This window comes from Onychostruthus taczanowskii, unplaced genomic scaffold, assembly GCF_017590055.1.
Source record: "Onychostruthus taczanowskii isolate IOZ18803 unplaced genomic scaffold, ASM1759005v1 scaffold2, whole genome shotgun sequence".
NCBI lineage: Eukaryota > Metazoa > Chordata > Aves > Passeriformes > Passeridae > Onychostruthus > Onychostruthus taczanowskii.
The window spans coordinates 23,005,507-23,026,572 of NW_024499239.1; the positions used below are offsets into that span (position 1 = coordinate 23,005,507).

The following is a 21,066-nucleotide window of genomic DNA, read 5'->3' on the forward strand; positions in this document are numbered from 1 at the left end:
GCCCCGCTGGGCGGGCGGGGGTGCGGCGCTGGCTGTCCCGGGGCGGCTCCGCCTGTCCGGGGCGGCTCCGGAGGCAGGTACCGGCTGTGCAGCCCCTGCTCCTCCGGCAATCGGCCCCTTGTCCTGCGGCCTCGCCCCCCGTGCGGTGGCGAGTGGGGAACCAGCAGCCCCGGGCAGGGGCTCGGCGAGACGCCCCAGCCCGCCTGAGGGCACTGGGGCTTGGTGTCAGGCTGGAGTGGGCGGGCACAGCAAAGTAAATACTGGAATGTTTCTAAAAGACGTAATTTTCGGTTATCATTTCCCCTTTAAAACAGTGTCGGACTTACGGCATGTGTTATAGTATACCTAAGCTGGTTTAGGAATTGTTTTCTTTCAAGTTGTTAAACGAGTGGTTGTTTAAGATGGTTAGGGAAGGGTTGTAATCGTTTATTGTCTTGGCGAAAACTGAGAGGGTTGCGAAGCAGACCATTTGCCTGGGTCTGTGGCTCTGAGGAAGCTGTTTGTGCTGTTTGTGCCTGTGGTGTTGGTAACTTCGAGCCCTCTGGGAGCAGGAAACTCCCAAAGCCAGGAGGGGTGGAGGAGGAAGAGAAAGAAAACATGGGGCGATTAACCGTAGGAAAACATCAAAAATCCTTTCTTCTCCCTTGTTGAGCTAAGGGCAGAGATCTGGCCCATGCAAAGCTGTGTGTTTGCTGTTAGTCACACATACAAAAACATGTAACAGAGCTGCAGTACCACATCGTTCTCTCAGGCAGGTGTGGCGGTGGATCTGCAGTTGCGGCCCTTCGCACAGAAAACAGGTCTGGTGCTGGGAGATGCTATGGTTGTGTTTGTTTTAGTAAAATGTCATTTAAGATGTCAAAGCCACCAGAACCGAGGAGGAGAATGTAGAGAACTCAACCCTTAAGCAATGCCTGGCTGACCTGCCAGTGTGTTGTCAGCACTACAGGCAGCTCCCTGTCCCAGGCTTCCTTGTGAGGGCTCCACAGCCGCATCTGGTCAAGAATTTCCTGTGTAAAAGTGTTTCCACATAAATATTTGACCTACTTCTCCTTAGCCAGTGTGTTGAAGTATAGTATCTGGACTTGTCTTTTCTGTGAGTTTACTCCTGGATGGGGACAGCAAATAAATGTCAAGTAATGCACTGCTGACAGAGGATGGACATGTCCACAAGTCATTAAATGCTGGTGGCAGTCCTCGCTTAGGTTTGTCTCTCCCCACCAATTTGTTTGCAAAGAGAGTATATTTTTTGTTATCAAAATATTACGTGTTTATTTGAAAATTTTGATGTCTTAGTTGCATTGGTCAAAGATTGCACTAACACCTTTGTTAAGTACAAAGGTATTTTCTCAGCAATTGCACTAATACCTTTGTTAAGTATGTGTTGCCTGAGTAAGTTGATAATGAATCACATGTCTGTATGCCAAATCAAATTGTCCACCTTTGATTTTTATAGGCCATGTTGAGTGACTACCAGTGACTTGATTTCAGATGAAAATTCTTGTTTTCTAGCTCTGTGCAACATCCACACTGCTGGCATCAAGAGCAGGAACGTGGAAGCTGCAATGATGCCGATTCTCTGGTGTTTGAGGAATATCGATGTGGCCATTCACACCACTGGTAAAGAATAAGTGTAAATTTGTGTTAAATGTCCCCTTTGCTGCACTCTTGTTTAGGACTCCAAGTAGAGCTTGGACAGGTTTAGGTTGAGTGTTCTCTTCTAATAGAGTAGGACAGGGTTAGGAGGTGCCAGCTGCATCATGCCTAAAGAAGACCATCCAGTGTGCCTCATGGAAATACATGCCACAGTATTAGCAAGTGTTCAAAATGAAAGGGAGAAGGGCTGTGGACTGAAGCAGTAGTTTAAGCCCTTTATTGCTGAAGTCTTCAGTATTAGTATAAAAGTCCCAATGAAGCCATTTTCTCTTATGCTTATTATTTTGCTTATGCATCTTTATGTGTACATGTGGGCAGACCATGTTTGTCTCTTCACTTTCTGCCTGGTATATTCAGCTGTACTGCAGGTTTTAGTGAGCACCTTTTTTTCCCTGGAGTCCATTCTGAGGACAATTTGAGATGAGATAGAATTTTATACTTAGGTAATTCTACGAATATTTTGCTTGGCTTTTGGGTATTCTAGACTAAAGAGGCAAGGTGGAGGAAGTGGTTGAGACTGGTTGAGACTTACAATGTGATAGCAAGGGTGAAAAGTGGTGAGTGCTGAGATACGTGCAGAAAACTGAACAGAATGTAACAGGAAATGTTTTACTCAGGGTACATGAAAACATTTTTGTATGTAATTCATACATTTCTGAGTATTCCACTGTATGAAGGTGATTTTAATTCTTGATGACATGTTTAATATTGCTTTGTTGAGGAATGAATGTTTTGAAGAGCTTAGGAAAGGACCTTGTATTCAGGAGTGTTTTCTATGTCTTTGATGTGGTTATAAAAAATACTGAGAGTAGGGCATGAGTGTGGGACTTAAGTGGATGTGCCAGCAGTGATTTGTGTTTCTCTTTTGCTGAGTGGATCTGTTCCTTTTCAGTGTGGAGTCTTTGTCCTGTGTTAAAATGACATTGTCAGCTTGCATGGTAATTTCATCTGTTGATGTGAAGCCATTCAGAGAGAGTATGACTCTCAACTAAATGTGCTTCTGTATTACTTAGATGACTTGTTAAATGTTGAGGCCTTAAAATTAAGAGAAGAGGACAGGCTGAAGGTGATTTAGAACTGAAATAGGGAAGGAGCATGTCCGTGGTTTTACAGTTGTGGAGCTGGTTTTGTTCATTATTGATGTTTCTGTTGATGAAATGTGTTACAAGCAGCAAACATTCATGTTGAATTCCCATTATTTTCCAGCTCTACAACACCAGAACATTCTGGGCCACTTTCCAGTTGCTCCAGCTGGGAAGGTAGAAGTGAAGAAGGCAACACAATGAGGGCATCAAATAAAAAAATGACCAAGTAGGTATTGCACTATTACTGCTTATTGTTGCATTTGGTTTTAGCAACAACCTTCTGATGATCTCTGACTATTTCACATGCATTAATGAGGATTTGAAACCACAGACAGGCTGTTTCATATGAAGCCTGAAGGATGCCTCGGGGAGGGAGTAGCACTGAGAGGTTTTGCCTCAAAAGCTGCTTGTGTGTTTATTTGAGATTCAGATTTGATTAGCACAGCTTTCACTTCTGTGAACTGGTGAGGAAAGAGTTGTGCTCACTGTCTGTCACGAAGAATACAGGGCAGTTCTAGAATATGTGCTTATGTAACTTCCTATAATGCTATAAGGTTCTTTTCAACTTCATTTTTATTTTTAAATTCTGTTTCAAGCAACTCTGCCCATCCAGGTGAAAGGGAAACGGATGAGGTGGTCCTGAGGAGGAGACAAAAACAGATCAATTTTGGCAAGAATACCCTGGCATATGACAGATACATTAAAGAAGTTCCAAAGTAAGTTGCCCTGTGCTGCAGATTCCCAGATGAACTTTTAATTGTTCCTGCTGAGGGTCTGTGTGTGTGTGTAGAATAGCATACAGCCTTAGTTCTCTGGAAGTTCTTCCTGTGGCTTTTTACTGCTGAGTGTGACATTATCTGGTGTGTGGTATCTCAGGGGAATTTGAGTCAGCTGTCCCAGCACTTCTCCCTCTCTACTTAGTGATCACTCTCACCCTAGTGTCTTTGGTGTGGGGAAAGGAGAAGGCCTTGAAGCTGGGCAAGCACTGTTCTGTGATGCCCAAGTATCAGTGTGTTTATCAGCACTGTTTTAGCAATTAATGCAAAACACAGCACTACAGGGACTGCTGGGGAGAAAGGTAATTCCATCCTTGACATGGTGAGGACAATACTGAATAAAAGAAGCTGCACTTAACTCAGGAAGAGTGAAGTAGAAGGAGCTGGAGGTAAGAGTAATATTTAGGCAGTTATTCTTCTGTTTCATCTTTGTTCATGGGCAGTAGGGCTCTGCTTTTGGCAGCTGTCAGAATGCTGGATGGGATGAGCCTCCAGTCTGACTCAGCACATTATGGTTGGTTGTTGCTTTTGTGATTTATTTTTGGTTATGTCTTGTAATGTACACGTTTGAGTAAGTGTTTAAAAATATGAATGTTTTATTGATTAGACCTCTGAAGCTTGTGTGACCTGATGGACTAAGGATTCTTTTTAAGGAAAATACTCCTTATCTTCTGAAATAACCAATGTCCCTGTGTATTTCCAGGAACCAGCGACTTCCAGGAGTTCACCCCACAACTCCCAACAAGTTCAAGAAGTACAGCCGCAGGTCCTGGGACCGGCAGATCAAGCTGTGGAAGATAGCACTGCATGCCTGGGATCCTCCTGCTGAAGAAACCTGGGATCTGCAGCCCGTGTACGTTCTGTGGGTGAATTAAGTCAGGGCTTAAGGAATTTAAGGAGGGCTCTGCAGTTCCTTTAGAGCATTCCTGCCTGGGAGAAAAAAGATCAGACTCAACAATGGGAGTCTACTTGAATGCTTTGTTTGCCATTAGAATTCCGTTAGATTTCAAGATATTGCAGTTATTTAGTCTAAATTAATCTGCAGTCAGGTGTTATGGGGAGAAAGGCTTTTGATCTGCCTGCAGTAGCACATTGCCTTCCCCTTTGTATTTACACTGGTGGGCCCAAGGTAATGTTACTTTTCTGGAAAGGGAAAGACACAAGCAGAAATTTGGTGATTCCTGTTCCTTGTCTTGGATAACTTTCCATCTTTCCTTTTCCTGAAATCAGTGGAGCCACATGTCTCCTACACTGACAATATGTGAGAGGATGTGACGTGTTTAAGAAAATGAGAATGTAATTTCTGTGCTCCCTGCAGGATGGTGGCTACTGTGTTCAAGAAGCAAATATTTTTATCTTTTCAAAAGTTGCATTTCTGTATTAAGGCTGGTTCTGCTACTTAATGCCACCATGTGCTTTACATGATTTGGACTAGTAAGAGGAGAAGAGTGAATGGAATTCTCTTAGCTGTGTTATTGCACTGTGTGAATAGTTTTACCTGTGCTGTAATTGACCAGTGGTAGAAGTTGCAGTGTTTATGCCATTTGGGTGTCAGATGAACTGTTAATTCTTACTGCAGCTGAGCAGTTTTCTGTTTGGAGCAGTAAGCCAGATGGATAGTTTTATAAAGCTTTTTTTTTTTCCCCCTACTGTGTTTAGTAGTACAGAACCTTCAGGTAGTTCCCAGGAATGGTTCTGCAAAGATGAGGATGTTCCTGGCTCCTTTGTGTTTGAGGAAAAGCAGAAGAGAAATGAGTGTGAAGATGAATGCAGACAGACTGCCTACACACCTGAGAGGTACGAGAGCAAACTTCTGTGCTTAGGGAAAATAAATTATACAGGTCAGTGCTGTCAGGTTTTTGTAGGAAATGTTTAGTGTGGAAGGGCAGTTAATACTCAGCTTTGGAGTTTGACACTTTTGCTGTTGAATGTAATCCATCAGTGGTACAGAGCACTAAATATGGAAGAATTACCAGCATTACTGAATTGCATGATTGAACAGAAGCAGGTGTGGAAGGGCAGTTAATACTCAGCTGGAGTTTGATACTTTTGCTGTTGAATGTAACCCATAGTGGTACAGAGCACTAAATATGGAAGAATTACCAGCATTACTGAATTGCATGATTGAACAGAAGGAAATGCAGCAGTGTTTTTCCAGAGTCTCAGTTTATACAGCAGAGTACTGAGGTTTCTTTAACCATTGCTGCAGTGTTCTGAAAGTAGGGGAGCTTTTTCAGGAGCAGGAGTCCCCATCCTGCCTATTACTGTGCCTGTCTGCAGCTCAGCAGGGAGACTGACTGTGAGATGCACTTCCCTGTTTGCTGAAATATCTTGTCCTGGGGGGATGTGTGTGAAGCTCAAAATGGTTTTGCTTCCAAAATGTGAGAGATTTGCTTTGAGTTCCTCTGTGTGACTGAGGAATCATACCCCAAAAGAAATCATCCTCAGCAGCATATGCAGTTATTTAGCAGAACAGTGATTAACATGTAAACATAGATCAGAAATGTTACGTGTATAAAATCTGTTTTTGTAGTTCCTGTTCTCCCAATTCTTCTCCAGTCTGGAAACGCAGAAGAAGAAACGATTCTGACTCCTCTGTGGTTTCAGAGAGCAAAAACCATCATCTGCAGATGCACCACACACTGGAAAGGTATGAAATGATTCTGCATGTGGGAAATCATTGATACTATGAACTGACTTCTGGAACATGACTTTGTTAATAGCTTTAATTAAAGGGAATTTTAGCAATTCCCTTTGTTAATAGCTTTAATTTTATCTAGATCTGTGCAGTTTAATGACGGAGATCATGTCAGAATAATTGTGCTGTTTGATAGCAGATATTTACAGTTCTCTATTGCAGTGTGTCAGAAGACCCAGCACAGGTTGTATTTTGGGTGTAGTTTTAGGCAACGCTAAGGCTTTTGGCAGTTTAGTAGACATTTCATACTAACCTTAGTAAAAGTGTTCCTGCAGGTATCTTTTCTTCTCTCTGCTTAGCCTCCCTCTGAAAAATTGAGGGGAACTGTGTTGTCACAGTGCATGGATTCAGACATTTTCATTTTCTTTCCAGCCTTACTGACTCAGAACATCAGGATGCTTTTTCAAAGTGCTCAGAGTGGGAAGGCTTTGGTGAAAAAGATGAATTAATGACAGTACAACCAAGTATAGAAATAACAAGGTAAATGCCCCAGTGATTATGTTGTTATTTCTGTGTGTTGATTATGCTGTAAAGGTGTCCTTTCCTTTTCTTTTTCATCTTTTCTTTCACTGGTTGCTACTACTTTTTTTTTTTTTTTTTTTTTTTGCCTTCTTGCATTTCCTCCAGCACGTGGTGTGCTTGGTCATTATTTCTGTTCTTTGAGTTTACTTGGCTTTTTCCAGTCTGACTCTCCATCTGTTGCGTTCTGGTGCCTCTGCCATCCCAGGTAATGCTGGAAAATGAGGAGCCCCTTTGAAACTCTGTCTTGTAGAAAGAATTGGAAGCTTGCCTCTCACTTCTCAGCCTAAGAGCTGGAAGCTTCCTCTCTGTCTCCCCAGAGATTAAGTTGTTTAACACAAACAACCAAAGAGTTGTTTGTTTTTATGCAGTGACTCGATTCCAGCCAGTTGTTCTTCAGGATGGAACGGTCCAGAACAGGAGAAATCCAGCTTCTTTCTGCCTGACAGCAAGACTTGCAGAGATGCAGACTTCAGGCTGGAGAGGTATCAAATGCAGCTCATCAGCTTGGGTTTGAGGGGTATTTTTGCATATTATTTTAGTAGTTTAGTTGCTTTCTTGCTGTAATTCGATTGAAGCATTTATTATAAACATTTGATTTTTAATTTTTATTTAGGTATTTTTTACTATTTGTCTTAGGGATGTATTGATCAATTTTTATATGTTGTGTGGTGAAATTCTCTCTTTGTTTTCTTGTTATAGTCTTTGTTAATGTAAATGGATTGTAGCTGTATTTAGTATTCAAAAGTTACCATAATAAAGCCACTTAGTCTTTGGTTTTTGGCTTTTTTATTTGTAGGCTTAATCTTTGTGGCAGTTTATTGGATGAACATCAGTCAGAATACCCTGATAGAGGATGGCAAAGTGCCAATGCTGAAGATGCAATACTGAGGAAAAAAATCTAAATACCAAGGTGAGTTTTTGCTGACTACTTACTTGATTTGTTCTCTTTCAGTTGCCCATCCACAGTATAATTCTGCAGAGTGCAACTGTTCAGTTCAGGCAGATCAATTTTTCTTTTATTTTATTAAGTGTTTTATCCTATTCTCTTGCACTTAATACAGCACCTTAATTAAAAGACCTAGCGCTTAAGACTTGCTAAGTTAAAGTGTTACCTTTCAGCCAGAAAGTGTTTTTATCTCTCAAATGAAAAGTGCCAGTTTTTTTTTAAAGTATTTCAAAAGCATCTTTTCTGTCTCTTAATGTTTTTATGATGAAATAACAACTTGGCATTTGCAGCAGTAGATTGTAGTTCAAATTTTCTTTTGGACTGTAGATTCCTGTGGTGCATTAATAGGATGGGTGGTAATCTGGGTCAAAAAGATTTTATTAGCAGTTAGTCTTTTGTGTAATTAGATTGTCTTTGATCTACATTTGATGCCATTTGATGCAGGCTCTGAAACATGGACTAGGATATAAATGTCTGTTAATCAGTGATCTTTGAAAATTTTGCCTTATAAAACTTTTTAAGAACATGGTCAAAATTAATTAACATGGCCAAAATTAAAATCTAAGTTTTACACTTAGATTTTGGATTATAGCAATGTGAGGAAAAGGCAGCTAGAGCTTTTAAAAAATTATGCTGATTACATTTTTCTTTTGACTCTATTGATTTTTAATTTAAATTCTTTGAACATGAATAAGATTTAACAGACTTTCACTTTTTAAAGTGCTAATTCAATATTTGAAAATATCTAGTCTCTCTTTGTATATAGAAGTATTGAAGAAGGAATTTCTCCTGTGACAGAAAAAGACTTGAAGAATAGGGATGTAGTGTGAGATCAGCAGATCAAGTCTTGGAAAACTGGTGCTGTCATGTAGGATCTGCACTGAAAGAGGAAGAGATTTACAGTCAGCATATGTGCAATCAACATAAGGTGAAATTATTCAGGTAAAAGAAACACCTCTACATCACAATTAAGAGCCTGTCTGGTTTCCACATAGTTGATATTTAGCTTTTTTTGCAGTGGTCTTTGTTGTAAATAAGGCTGTATTAAGGAATGTATATATTCAGTGGCTTTGTAATCACTTGTTCTAATTGAAAAAAGGGCTCTGTTAGGTGTAGAATATATAAAGTGAATGCCTTCTCTGTGGAGCAACACATTGTTTTTCTGGGATGGAAAGATCAGTATTTAGAGCAACGTTGCCTTTAACCTTGGCTTTTAGGTGTGATGAGCTCTAACTCTCAAGTGTCAGGAACTTTATCTGTGGAAGTTTAATCTTGCTTGAAACCCACATAGTAGCTTACATGGTAGAATTCCACACTATCTTCCCTTTTGCTAAAAGAAATTCCTGTTTTAAACAGGACTAAATGTGAATGTATCTGGTTGATTTCTAGGGAAAAACCTTAGTCCATAGGACACTTAAGATATGTCAGAAATTTGTTGATTAGAATTGAGATAAAAGTCTCTTACATGAATTAATAATGACATTTAGATGAAAACGAAGCAGGAGATTGGGAAGAATAGGCTCAGCTGCTTCCTTTTCTCTGTGTCAAGTACTTCAGGAATGTAGGAATCTAGTACTGTATTTCTTCAGTAATTTATGTTCTCAAAATGTTCATACTAGCTGAAACACTTGCTTTAGTATGGACAGTATGGGTTTTTCCTTTATACTGTGCTATAAGCTCACCATATGCAGTGCTCTCTTCCATTTACTGCTACTGTAACACTGCAGCTTAAGAGAGGAAAAGAGGAGAAGGTTTTGTTGTTAATGCCGGGATAGAGCACGTTTCTAAAATGCTGTTACCTGCTTTTTTGTTTAGGTTTCTACAGATCTTTATAAGGATAGATTGTTTTCTGCAAACTGTGCCTCAAGTGTAAAACTCCAGATTTTGTGAAGCCTGTGCTGCAATGACAATGGATGTTCCTTAAAGCTTTTGTGAGGACATTCCTGTTGTGCCTGTGTTGGCAGGTGACATGTGCACTATATTCCAAGGGCTGCTTCAGGTGATGGATCCTGCCATTCAGGAGGTCTTGTTCCTTAGGGTGTGCTGATGTTTCACCAGTGAATTGGTCCAGTATCAAGTCAGACTGAAAAATGCCAACCCCTCCAACCAAGGAACCTCCTCTGCTCCACTGGACCAGAACTGGGCATCCAGCCTGAAGAACTGCTTCAAAAGAATGTAGATAATTTCAGCCTTCTTCCAGTCAGTAAAGACAAGCTGTTCATAACTTTTGGATTGGGTGATCACCCATTTGGCCTATTTATTGTTCTCTGAGATGTATTAAGATGGCATTTGCCTAAGCCAGGTGAGAGGAGAGAAGGGAAAGGTGTATGGTTTATCAAAATCAGATCCTGTTCTTGAAGGGGTTGAGTGACTGTTAGAACAGCAGCACAGCTTAAATACCTGGATTTTGCTTTTAGGTGTGTTGCAGCCTGACCCAAGGAGCCAGTCTGCAGTTAAAGAGTAGGAGAGGATACACTGAGTGCCTGTTGTTCCTACGACTGTTGGGGATAAATAGCAGGTGTGGAGCTGCTCTTGTCCAGGCTAAGGGTTGTGATGGTGTTGGGATAGGCTCTCCTTCTTTCATTCTGCTAGCACTATGTGCAGAAGTTTGAAGTGAGAGCTGTGGCTACAGTGGTTTGGACTAAATTCATGTGCCAGTTACAATAATTTTACAATCCTTGTGTAGCATGTACTGGGATACCAGTGGCTGCTAGAGCTGGGAGTTGTCTCTGCAGGAGTTTGGTTTTGCTATGGGGCTGGCAGTACTCAGGGCCAAGAGCCCATTGTGCTGCTGATTTTGAAGTAAGCTACTTCCTCAGAAACTACTGTCACTCCCAGAATGTTATTTCCAGGCTTGCTCAGGCATTTTTCCCAACACAAGGATGTATCAATCACACATCACAGAGCACAGATCATGTGTGTACAAGGGACACATCTGTACAGCACTTTTCTAAGAGGTAATATTTAGGACCTTGTTGTTCCAGTGTGCATGTTTCCTTGTGATTTATGATGCTTGTAAATAAGGGAATGTGTTACATTTTTGGAAATTTGCCTTTATGCAGAAGAATTAAAGACTTGAACTTTAAAAATCCTTGTTAGTCTGCTTTTGCAGGTGTGTTGTCAGTTTGATTATAAAAGGAATATGTGGCTTCAGTAGTCCTTTCTTGTTTGTTTTAGGGTGTTTACTTGGTTTGGGTAGTGATTTTGGATTTTTAGTCCTTGCCAAAAGGGGAATAGAGGAGTCTTCAGAGATTAAAATTAGACTCTTGAAGGCAGTTTACAATTCTGGTTTTGTCCAGCCCCTCAATTTTAAGGCATTGTAGCTTAGTGGGAGGGAGCAGCTGAATCCCAGCACCCATTCTGCCATGGAAAGGGGTCCTGCTGGAGAAGAAGGAGCTGCTTGGTGAGAGTGATGGGCTGCTGAGAAATACTTAAACTCATCTTAAGTATTTTATGAGTATTAAGTGCCCTTAAGCTTTTGTCTGTGATGGACTGGGCCTGCAATGGATTTAGGGACACATCCGTAGGATTTTCCAATTCAGCAGTCCTTAAAAGATCTTTGTATATCTTGGTTGAAGATGAGACTAGACATAGCATCACCAATCTGCCTGTGGCAGTTAAATTTTGGGCAGATTTATTCCCTAATCCAGATTCTGTGTGCTTGAACAAGCTGTGGTAGCACAAGGGAGGGAATGAAACAGCAGATGAAGTTTGACGTCTGCTAAAGTCATTTAGCAGACCTCATAGTGCTGCCAGTGGATGTAGAATCATCCTGTGTTCTAATTAGTAACCTGATTAGTCTAAATAGAGCACTCAAAACTGGAATGCAGCCTGTCCATGCACTTGTTTACCTACCCAAGGCTGTCTGACACAGAGCTTGCAAGTGAGGTAAGTGAAGCAGAAGTCTAGCACTCCACCCCCAGTTTTTCCTTTAATTTTACCCAACTTAATTAAATCTCCTCTGCATAAATCTGTGCTCGGTTTATAATTAAACCAAAATATACCCTGAACTTCAGCAGACAAGTTTCAATTTCTCCCTAAAGTGACAAGTATCTTCTCTTGGCATTCTTCCACTGGGAGAATCTCGTTATAGATGATACATTATCTGTGTTTGTGGAAACCATTCTTCACAGCCAGTTGTGAAATGCCAGGGCTTGTGTGTACTTTATTTTGTTTCTAAAACTCCTTTGAGGTCACAGCTGAGGATATCTCCTCCCCTTAAATTCCCACCGTGGTGTGAAACAGCTTTTCTGAAGGATTTTTGTTGCTGACAAGGACAGAAAGATGCAGTGCAGCTGTAATCCCTGAGCTGTGTCCCAGCAGATAGTTCTGCTGGATAAACTGAATTTGATTTTTAGATAGTGCTGTGCTCAAAGTCCATTGTGGCTTCCAGGCTGAAGGGAGGGGAGTTTGTTTGTGCATGTTTTGAACCTCTGCTGTACTTCAAGCATGACCTTGGTTCAAGAACACAGTTCTGTTTTCCATAGTGGTGTGTGGGAAAGGAGGGGTTCCAGCAGAGCAGACTTTTCTGCAGGAATGTGGATGTTCAGGCAGATGCCACACAGATGTGTGTTTGTACAAAATTTACTATAGTAAGCCAGACAACAGGAATTGAATTTTTAAAGTAAAATCTCCTCATGCGTAGCAAGGCTGAAATGTATCTTTATTTAAAAAAAAAAAAAAATCAAAAGCAAATACCACCTGTTATTTTGTGCTCAGAAAGTTTCTCCAAAACCATTGCTGCACTTCGATAGTTGCTTTAATGTTTTAAGCTGATTAGAAAAACCCACCAAACAAATTTTTGTTTGCTACTTCTGCCGTCTGTTTTACCAGATGGAGACATGGTTTAGCCATGGACTTAGCAGTGCCTCATTAATAATGGTTGTACTTGATGATCCCACCTTAATGAACCTGTTATTGTATGGCTTTTTCAACCTTAGTCATCCATTGTAAGGCCAGAAGAAAACCATCTCTCTGAAGTGTCCCACCGGTCTTCAGGCTGCAAATGTATTATTGTTTAACGCTGTTTGTGTTCTGCTGGAGTTCTTCAGGTTGTTTCCAAATTACTGTTCTAAAATGAGTGTATGCCCAGTAGTGGGACCAGCGGGATGTCACTGTGCATGTGTAAGTAAAAACTCCAGAAAGGTCCATGGACCAAGTGACCACCTCGTGTCGTTACCCAACCTTCTTCGCTATTTTTAGGGAATTTAAAGCCACGTCATTGTGAAATTTATGTATTGACTGTGTGGAGTGGGGTTTGAACTGCCACTTGAACTACCCTGTGCGCTTCATGGACTGTACAGCCTTGCCGGGGACCGTCATCCTTCATATTTAAATCGCGGGAATTTGTATTTTTCTTTTTGTTTGGGCTGGATTTTTCCCTGTTGAGTCCCGCCGCCACCGCGCGCCAAAACCGCGCGCCGCCGCGCTCGATTCTCCCGCCAACACGCCCCGGGGGCGGGGCCGGGCGGAGCGGGCTGAGCCATTACCCTGCCGGGGGGGCGGGCGATGTGTGTGAGCGTCTGGGGGCGCGGGGCGGCCGCTGCGCTTTGCCTCTCGCCCCCCCCCCCCCCCCGCACCTATCCCGTGGATGCGCCCCGCGGGGAGGCGGAGCGGGCGTGTCGCTCTGCGCCGGCGGGAGATGCGAAGGGCCTGAGCGGGAAGGCGGCAGCGCTCCCTCGGCTCTGCCTCTCCGCCCGCCTCAGCTGCCCTCGCCTGCCAGTCCGTCACCGCCCGGCTCTCCTTCACCGACCTCCTCAGCTCCCCGCGCCCGGCTCTGCCTGCAGGCCTCCCTCCCGAGGATACCCCGCGCCATGTCCTTCCGCCAGAGGAGCCCGCATGGCAGCACGAAGAGCAGGTAGGGCCGCCGGGCCTCGTTCCCCGCGTGATACTCGGCCCTCGCTCCCCGCCGTCCCGCGGCGGAGTCTCTGAGGGGGTGGGGGGCAGGGGGGAGCAGAGCGGCCGCAGAGCCCCCTCAGAGCGGGCCCGCAGAGCGGCCGCAGAGCCCCCTCAGAGCGGGCCCGCAGCGAGTGGCGTCTCCTCCCTGCGTTTGTCGGGAGTGAAATGGGTAAACAAGCGCGGTCTCTGGAGGAGGTTAAAGCCCTAAAGCCCACCGCGTTCTCGTGTGTCGCTGTGTTTGTCCCCAGCCCTCAGCACCCCCCGCGCTGGGCCCAGGCGCGGAAACGCGGCGCCGATGGGAAGCGGCGGAGGCAGAACGAGCCCGAGTCCTCAGTGTTTGAGGAAAACGAGCCCAGGCCTGAGGACAGCCGGCTGGACAGGTGAGCATGGTGACAATGGCAGCGACTTCCGGCTCTTTTGTTCGCGGGAGCTGTTATACTGAGCCTTCTACTCAGTTTTCCTAGCCCTGCCTGTTTATCAGTCGCTCATCAGCCACAAATAGCTGGTCATAAAGGAGGGAAAAGGATCGAGTGCAGTGCTTTTAGCTTGGAGTCTGTTCGTAAGAGTCAGCATTTTTCATTCTTACCTCTTGAAATATGTCCTTGATAATTTATGTCCTATTTCGTGCTGGTTTACTGCCATTTATCGAGGACTGATACTGTGCAGGCCCATTATGTTTGTACACAGGCTGTACAAACAGTTGTAAAATTGAAGTAAATGACAAAAATCAGTTCTTAGAAATGATCTATTTTGTGTTTCTGAAGAGAGTACAGAGAAGTTGTGTTACATTTCAACACGTTTGTGGGGGGATCCAGTTTTGAGGTCACCCCCTAATGCTGCCTTCCGTGTTTGCCAGCACAGCTAGACTTAAGTATCTTATTTTATATCACATTTTCAGTCTGAGCTATTCATGCCACAGTCTCTTTATCTCTAATCACTTTGATCTGTGGATGGTAGTTGTCCCCACAGCCCACCTAAATGAATCAAGGTTTCTTGAAAATGGGGTAGGTTGTGCCCACCGTTTTCCTTGGCTGAAAAAGCAGGGAACACGTTGGTCAGTGGCACAAGTTACTCCATCCAGAGTAGCTTAAACTAATTCCAGGAAGCATGGTTGAACAGTAGTACAAGGATGAAACTTTACAGATAGTTTCAACATAAATAAGTTAAATACTTTCAACACTTCTGTGTGTCTCCCAGTTTTGAATTGTGCAGACATACTTCCTGGTTTCAGTTTGGATTGAGCTCTGAAATTGTTCTCTTCCTCTGCCGAAACTACTTTTTGTTTTTGCCAATCCAACCATGCCAAATTCAATTTCTCAAAAGTAAAGAGGATCAGGATGGAGGCTGGGTCATCTTGATAATCACAGCACAGGTACAGAATCAAACGAATATAAAAAGGTATCACATCCAGTGTTGAGGAAAAAACTCAGCAGCTGGAACCAACTGGGATTCTGCTGTTTGTTCTCTGCTGTGGGAGAGCAATAACAGAATGTGGCCTGTATTCTCTGGAAATCTAGAAATTGGTGTAAGCAAAAGTTAAAAATCCTTGGAGCTTGAACAGATCTTTGCAGAGGGACCTGTACTGTTTGCTATGGATTTTTAATTCTGCCAAGTTGGTAACTGGGTTTCATCTAAAAATAACTTTTAGTTTGAATTTAACAGACCACTCAAAGTTGTGCAGACCAGTTTAGGAGCAGGGAGGGAGTTGGAGCTGCTTTTAGTGCAGGTGGATCTAATTCCCTGACCCCAGGGGACACGTTTGCACAGAATCCTGGAAAGTCTCCGGAGAATTTGCAGACCTGCTGAAAAAGCTCTGCTCTGTAGATGCAGTTTTGAGTTTTACTTAGGGAAAATTGGTCGTCAGGAAGACAGGAGAAACACTGAATAATCTGAATGCAGGCAGCAGTAGATGGCTGGGAAGAGGTATGGGCATTCCCCACAAGAGTCTGAACCTGCTGAATGTGGCTGCAGCAAAGTTGTGAAACCAGTTTGCAAAGTCAGAGCAAATCTCTTTCCCAGCTAAAACAGGACATTTTTGTGCCTTTACCTTCTCTACTAGGCATATATTTATATGGTGCAACTCCTGGTGTTATCATGTAATTTTAATTAATTAGCTTTGCACTTAATTCTGTGCTCCAGATTTTCTCTTATACAGCTAATGAATCTGCAGTCATCAAAGAATAAATCATTGCTAAGTCATTTAGTGGAGTGAGAAGAAGTGAGTAAATGAATAAAGTTGGTATTTCTTGTACCATTTTCTGAAGAACACGAGCTGGAAGTTACTGAAAGCATGGGCTGGGTTATCAAGCTACAGTGGTATGGTTCTATAGATACCTGCATCAATTTTAAGAAAACCCAACACAAGCCACACAGCCTCAAGGTGGAAGTCACAACTGATGCTTAATTTTACAGTGATAAAATGTTAATAAAACATAAGGTTTTTACAGCCATTTTGAGTATTGTAAATAATTATGTTTAAGGGATCAAGCTGTGAGTGGGGGAGGTGAATACAATAACCCAAACTTTTAACATAGAGCCTTAATCTTCTTTCTAGTTTTACAACACCAGAAGGTCCTGGACCCCTTTCCAGATGTTTAGACTGGGCAACTGCAGTGGAAGAAGATGAAATGAGGACCAATGTTCACAAAGAAATTGCAAGGTACTCCTGGGTGTTTAAGATGGAGTGGTAAAAGGAAGAGAAATGGAAGTTGTCTTGTAGAATCTGTTTCAACTTGTATTTTTAACTTCACTATTGTAGTAAAATCAGGCCATCCCTCTGCTGCTTTTAGATCAGCTTTGGGTTAAGTCCTGCAAGAATGTCATAGGATACTCTCTGGAGATTGGATGTGTATCCCTAAATATCTCCCTTTTGGAAGAAGCTTTTCCTGAATCTCTTAGATTAAAATACGCTCTAACTAATGACTGCTTTTTCATATCATCAGTATGAGAAGTTGCTGTAGGAAAGAGAGTCAGGAAAAAAAAAATCCTTGTGTTTTTATTTTTTTAAGGGAAAAGTGAAACATCCATTTAATAGTGAAAAATATCTGCACTGTCTGGTGTGCTGCTGCTTTTCTGAAAAGTTAATTCAGCTGTGAGCTGTGACAGTGCAGGCTTCATTCTTTGTGTACATAATTTCTTAAAACTGATTTGAATTCTTACAGACACAGAAGAAAACTCCTGATAAATGAATTTTCAAGAGAAAGGAAGTCCTCCTCAGGAAGGTAGGTTAAATTTCTAGCTTAGCTGAGTAAAATCTTGAAAATAGAATTTTCATTGTACAATGTTTATTAAAACACATGGTTTAAAATAGTTCATCTCAAGTCTGTTCCAACACCATGGTTTAGTAACACCCCGAGCATTTGTTTGAAAAGTTTTAACATGTTTATTTATAGCCTTTTACAAGTGGGTTTGTTTGAATGTCACTGGTTTTCTAGTAGTCCCAAACCTGCAATGTTTTTTTTCTGCAGTTCTGATTCAAAGGAGTCCACGGTGACAGTAGAACTTGAGACAGATGAGGTGGTTTTGATGAGAAGACAAAAACAGATAAACTATGGAAAAAACACAATTGCATATGATAGATACATTAAAGAAGTTCCTAGGTAAGCTGCTTGACTTTCTAAAAAACTAAATGTCCATCTGCAAGTCATACCTGTTCTTTATAAGCACATTAATGTACTAAACTTGGTATCCAATACACATTTTAATAGAAGGCATCTACAAATTAAACTTTTAAGACATTTTTGAATTGTTAGGTCACACTAACAGTCAACTTGAGGTGTGGTTTAAGGTTTTATTTTAATGAGTCAGTATATAAGAAATACCTCATGCTGCTGAAATGGAAATGAAAGTTCTTTTGGATGTGCTTGTCAATGAGAGGAAATGAAACTGCTTTTTGCAGTCAGTTTTCTCATGAGTTAGCTACAAGACAAAATGGGCTACAGTTGCTGTTGAGTTTGGAATTCAGTTTTCAGACCTAGAAATGATAATTCTTTATTATTATTATTTCATTTGACTTAAAGTCAGAAAAACTAAGAAGTTCATATGGAGCTGGCAAACCTTTGCTTGAGTGCTGGAATTGCACATTGGTCTTTCCTCATAAATAATACAATCAGTTAACATTTAAAGCTATGTTATGTATGTGTGAATAAAGCACTGATAATTTTTCATGTCTCATATCTGAATAGATGCCATCGTATCCCAGGAGTTCATCCCAGAACTCCAAACAAATTTAAGAAGTACAGCCGTAGGTCTTGGGACCAGCAAATCAAACTGTGGAAAGTTGCTCTGCATTCCTGGGATCCTCCAACTGAAGGAGGATGTGACCTGCAGGAAATGTACGTACAGACTGTTCAAAATGCTGTTATAGAAATTATGATGTGAAGTCTCATGTTTAGGAGATAAACACCACCCCCAGCATAGTTCTTTTTGAGACAAGTCAGAGCTGAATGTTTTTCCTAATTATTTATCCACACTTGGTGCTGTTCAGTTCCTTCTCAGTCAAAATATCCAATAGCTTCCTGGTCCTTTCCCAGTATCCTTGGAAGGGCATACATACATATCCCTCACTTTGTTAATGGTGAAAGCAGAGCCAGTTCTGTGCTACTCTGTAAAATAATCACCACACCATCAACAGGAGCCAATTCTTTCAGAGCTGCCTTCAAATTATCTGGCAGGAGCAGTGCTGGAGAGCTCTCACTAATGGCAGGTCTCCTGGATATTGAGCTTGGACCAGTCCAGTGTACAGGAACCTGCCTCCCTCTTCTCACTTGCTAGGTCAAGAACTGAGGTATAAAATGTTTCTTCTCCAGCGAGGGAGAATTGTGAACTCATCCCAAGCTCAAAGCACGGCCACAAGTGTTCACAGCCCAAGCTCCAGAAGATGTAGAGTGATGCCCTAGTTATTTTCCTCTGTAGAAAGCAATACAGCTGATCAGCAACGTGTGACATAAAACTGGCAGTAGAGAATGAAGGGGACAAAGATGGAACCTAATTCCTCACCAGGCAGTTTTTTGTTAATAGTGATTTTCCTTAATGGAATTTCACAACTACTGATTTTAAAACTACTGCAGAGCAATAGGATCTAAAAGAAAAGCTTCCTTTTAGCTTCCCTCTACTTGCTATCAGTGTGAGGGGAGTTAGTACTTCAGCCAGATCCCTGCTGTGTGTGCTGGTGTTGAAATGCTGCCTTCAGATGCTGGGGACTAGGTCTGTGTGTAATGGATATTAAATCTTTGCAAAACAGATGGATGAAAACCTTGTCTGGGAAAAAAAAAAAATCATTCCTCTCCTGTAACATTTGCTTTGAGGCATTGCTTGGGCACTGGGTTTTTGTCTTTGACAAGCTGCAGTATTCAGTCTCAAGTCTTTTAATTCAGTCCTTGGCCATTTTGGCAGTACTGAGCTGTCCTGCAGTTCTGTTTGCTCTCCTCAGTTTGCCACCACTGTCCCTGTGGTCTCTGTAGGTCTCTTTGCTCTCCTCTGGTCATTTTTTTTTTCCAGAACTACACAACAAAATGCATCTTAACACTAAAAAATCAATTTATTTTATGCTATATTCTTCTAAATGATTTTACAGTTGTCCTGTTGACCTTGGTGAGATGGAGACAGAATCTGTTGGAAGCAATTCTACTGAATCTCAAACAAGCTGTCAAGAAAATGATGTAAGCATATCTATTATTTGCATAACTATTTGCTGATAATTGGCTCATTGCTTAGAAATATATCCAGAGCAGCCTGAATACCTCACAGATCCCATCATCCACTTTGTTTAGGGACTGTTTGTAAAGCTGAGCAATTTTGAAACTCAGGTATTTTCCAGCTATAGCCATGATCTGTCTTATGTAGTCTTGGGTTTAGAGAATTAGAACTTAAATTATATTCTCAAAATAAAAATATCCCATTTTTCATAGCCTACAAAAGAAAATTTATTTGTTGCAAGTAAATCAGTTATGGACTGTAATGTACTATATTACTTTAGATTGCAATATCTAATATTAAGATAGGGTGGAATTTCCTTGTCACACAGAAGTAGGTTCCTTTTATGTCCAGAAAGCACTTGGTGCAGCTGAGCAGTAAAGATCTAGGAATGCTTTCTTACTGGATTTATTTTTCTAATATTAAATCTGTATTATGCTTTAATGTTTGCATATGTAGGTCCTTGTTACACTTGCAAGGTGTCTTCAAATGTGGTTGGATGGGCAGAAGCCTACATCTCTTAATATTAAGACTAGCATTGAGTTTTTATGGCTTTTAAAGCATTTGTAAGCCTTTGTCATAGTATGGTCTAAATGAATTACAGAAGTTAATTGAATTACCTGTACTAATAACCTTTACTTAACTAGTAATTATTGATTGCCTTTCCCTTCCAGGATACCTGTTCTGGCACTCCCACCAAAGTTAGACATGTTGACTATCAAGCAGAAGGAGAATTTGACTTGGAAGTGTGTTTGAGTGAGCCACTGAAAGAATTTGATACTGTGAGTTAAATAGTCTTGTGCAACCTGTTTTAGAGAAAGTTTCTTTTAAATTTGAGAGGTTAGCTTGATCCATAACCTGTTAATAGTAAGAAACCTTAAGCAAAGTTGAAGACTGTTCTCAAAGCTGTGATTGGTCCAGGTATTCTCCAGACCAAACTTATATAAAATTGCAATTAAGTTGTGTGACTTCTTGTTAACTTTTAATTTATGTATATCAGATTTTTTTATAAAACTTTTCAATAGTAAAACTAGCCAATGGCAGTGCTATCCTCTAGTAATTATAAATAGCACATCAAGATCTTACCAATTTCCCCCACTCCCTCCCCCACTGTGAACATGATTTCAGTTGTCCACCTGCAGATCAAGAGCCAAGTTGGGGTTTGTGTTTTTTTTTTTTTTTTTAAATGTTTCCTTGCTTTTATGTATGGCTCTTGTAACACTCCTGACCTGAAGAAATTTAACTCCCTTACCTTAAAAAAACCACTTTTTTTTTTTGCGAAAATATTTCAGAAACAATTGGAAGTTTAATACCCTCAAGAAATTGGAGGTCAACATGGGAAAGTCTATGCAATAATATTGGCTTTTTTTTAGAAGTAGTAGCCTTAACTTGAAATTTGTAAATAGTCATCAGTCATTTATTAATGCAGTCAAGAAAACAATGTCTAGAGAAAGTGCTTGATTCTTTCAGTTTTCTGGTTTTAAATGTAAAACTGTTGTAAATGTTACCAACTGTACAGATTTTCTGCTGAGAGCAGTTCGTGTTTCTATTGCTTTTGCGTGGGATGTTGCTGGAAAATAAACAGAACTGCATTTACTTTTACATATGACTCTTCATTTCCTGCTAGCAGTGCTCTGGCATAATGAAATGCAGGGAAATGCTGAAAGCCAAGTGTCAGATATTGGTACTAAGCCAGGATAAATCTGTATTAGCACCATCCTCTGACTTTGAGGAGACCTTAAAATCTATTTGCATCGCCACCAGAGTGAATTTGAGACAATTCTGTTTAGT

The 21,066-nt window shown here is 41.3% G+C and overlaps 2 protein-coding genes across 2 annotated transcripts in view; both read left to right on the top strand.

Moving 5' to 3' along the window:
• The window catches only part of TMEM129 (transmembrane protein 129, E3 ubiquitin ligase), a 15,857-nt gene extending 11,620 nt beyond the window's left edge, over positions 1–4,237 (top strand). The window contains exons 5-8 of the transcript XR_005952513.1: positions 1,513–1,620; positions 2,863–2,967; positions 3,355–3,457; positions 4,221–4,237. The gene's annotated coding sequence lies outside the window, so the exon portion shown is untranslated. The remainder of the gene's footprint in view (positions 1–1,512; positions 1,621–2,862; positions 2,968–3,354; positions 3,458–4,220) is intronic.
• Positions 4,238–8,436: 4,199 nt separating this feature from the next.
• On the top strand, positions 8,437–20,852 carry LOC121335052 (stem-loop binding protein). Its single transcript, XM_041402817.1, has 9 exons — positions 8,437–8,625; positions 9,499–13,540; positions 13,830–13,961; positions 16,136–16,240; positions 16,743–16,802; positions 17,049–17,180; positions 17,766–17,915; positions 19,157–19,241; positions 19,950–20,852. Exons 2-9 carry the CDS (start codon positions 13,497–13,499, stop codon positions 20,064–20,066), a joined length of 825 nt encoding a protein of 274 aa, XP_041258751.1. The 5' UTR covers positions 8,437–8,625; positions 9,499–13,496; the 3' UTR covers positions 20,067–20,852.
• Positions 20,853–21,066: the final 214 nt, after the last annotated feature.

What these genes read in the sequence shown, in the direction of transcription:
- LOC121335052 (XM_041402817.1), top strand. Translation starts at nt 13,497, where the DNA reads ATGTCCTTCCGCCAGAGGAGCCCGCATGGCAGCACGAAGAGCAG. An exon ending in GTTCACAAAGAAATTGCAAG is followed by an intron (nt 16,241 to 16,742) that starts GTACTCCTGGGT and finishes GAATTCTTACAG; the next exon opens with ACACAGAAGAAAACTCCTGA. An exon ending in GGATGTGACCTGCAGGAAAT is followed by an intron (nt 17,916 to 19,156) that starts GTACGTACAGAC and finishes ATGATTTTACAG; the next exon opens with TTGTCCTGTTGACCTTGGTG.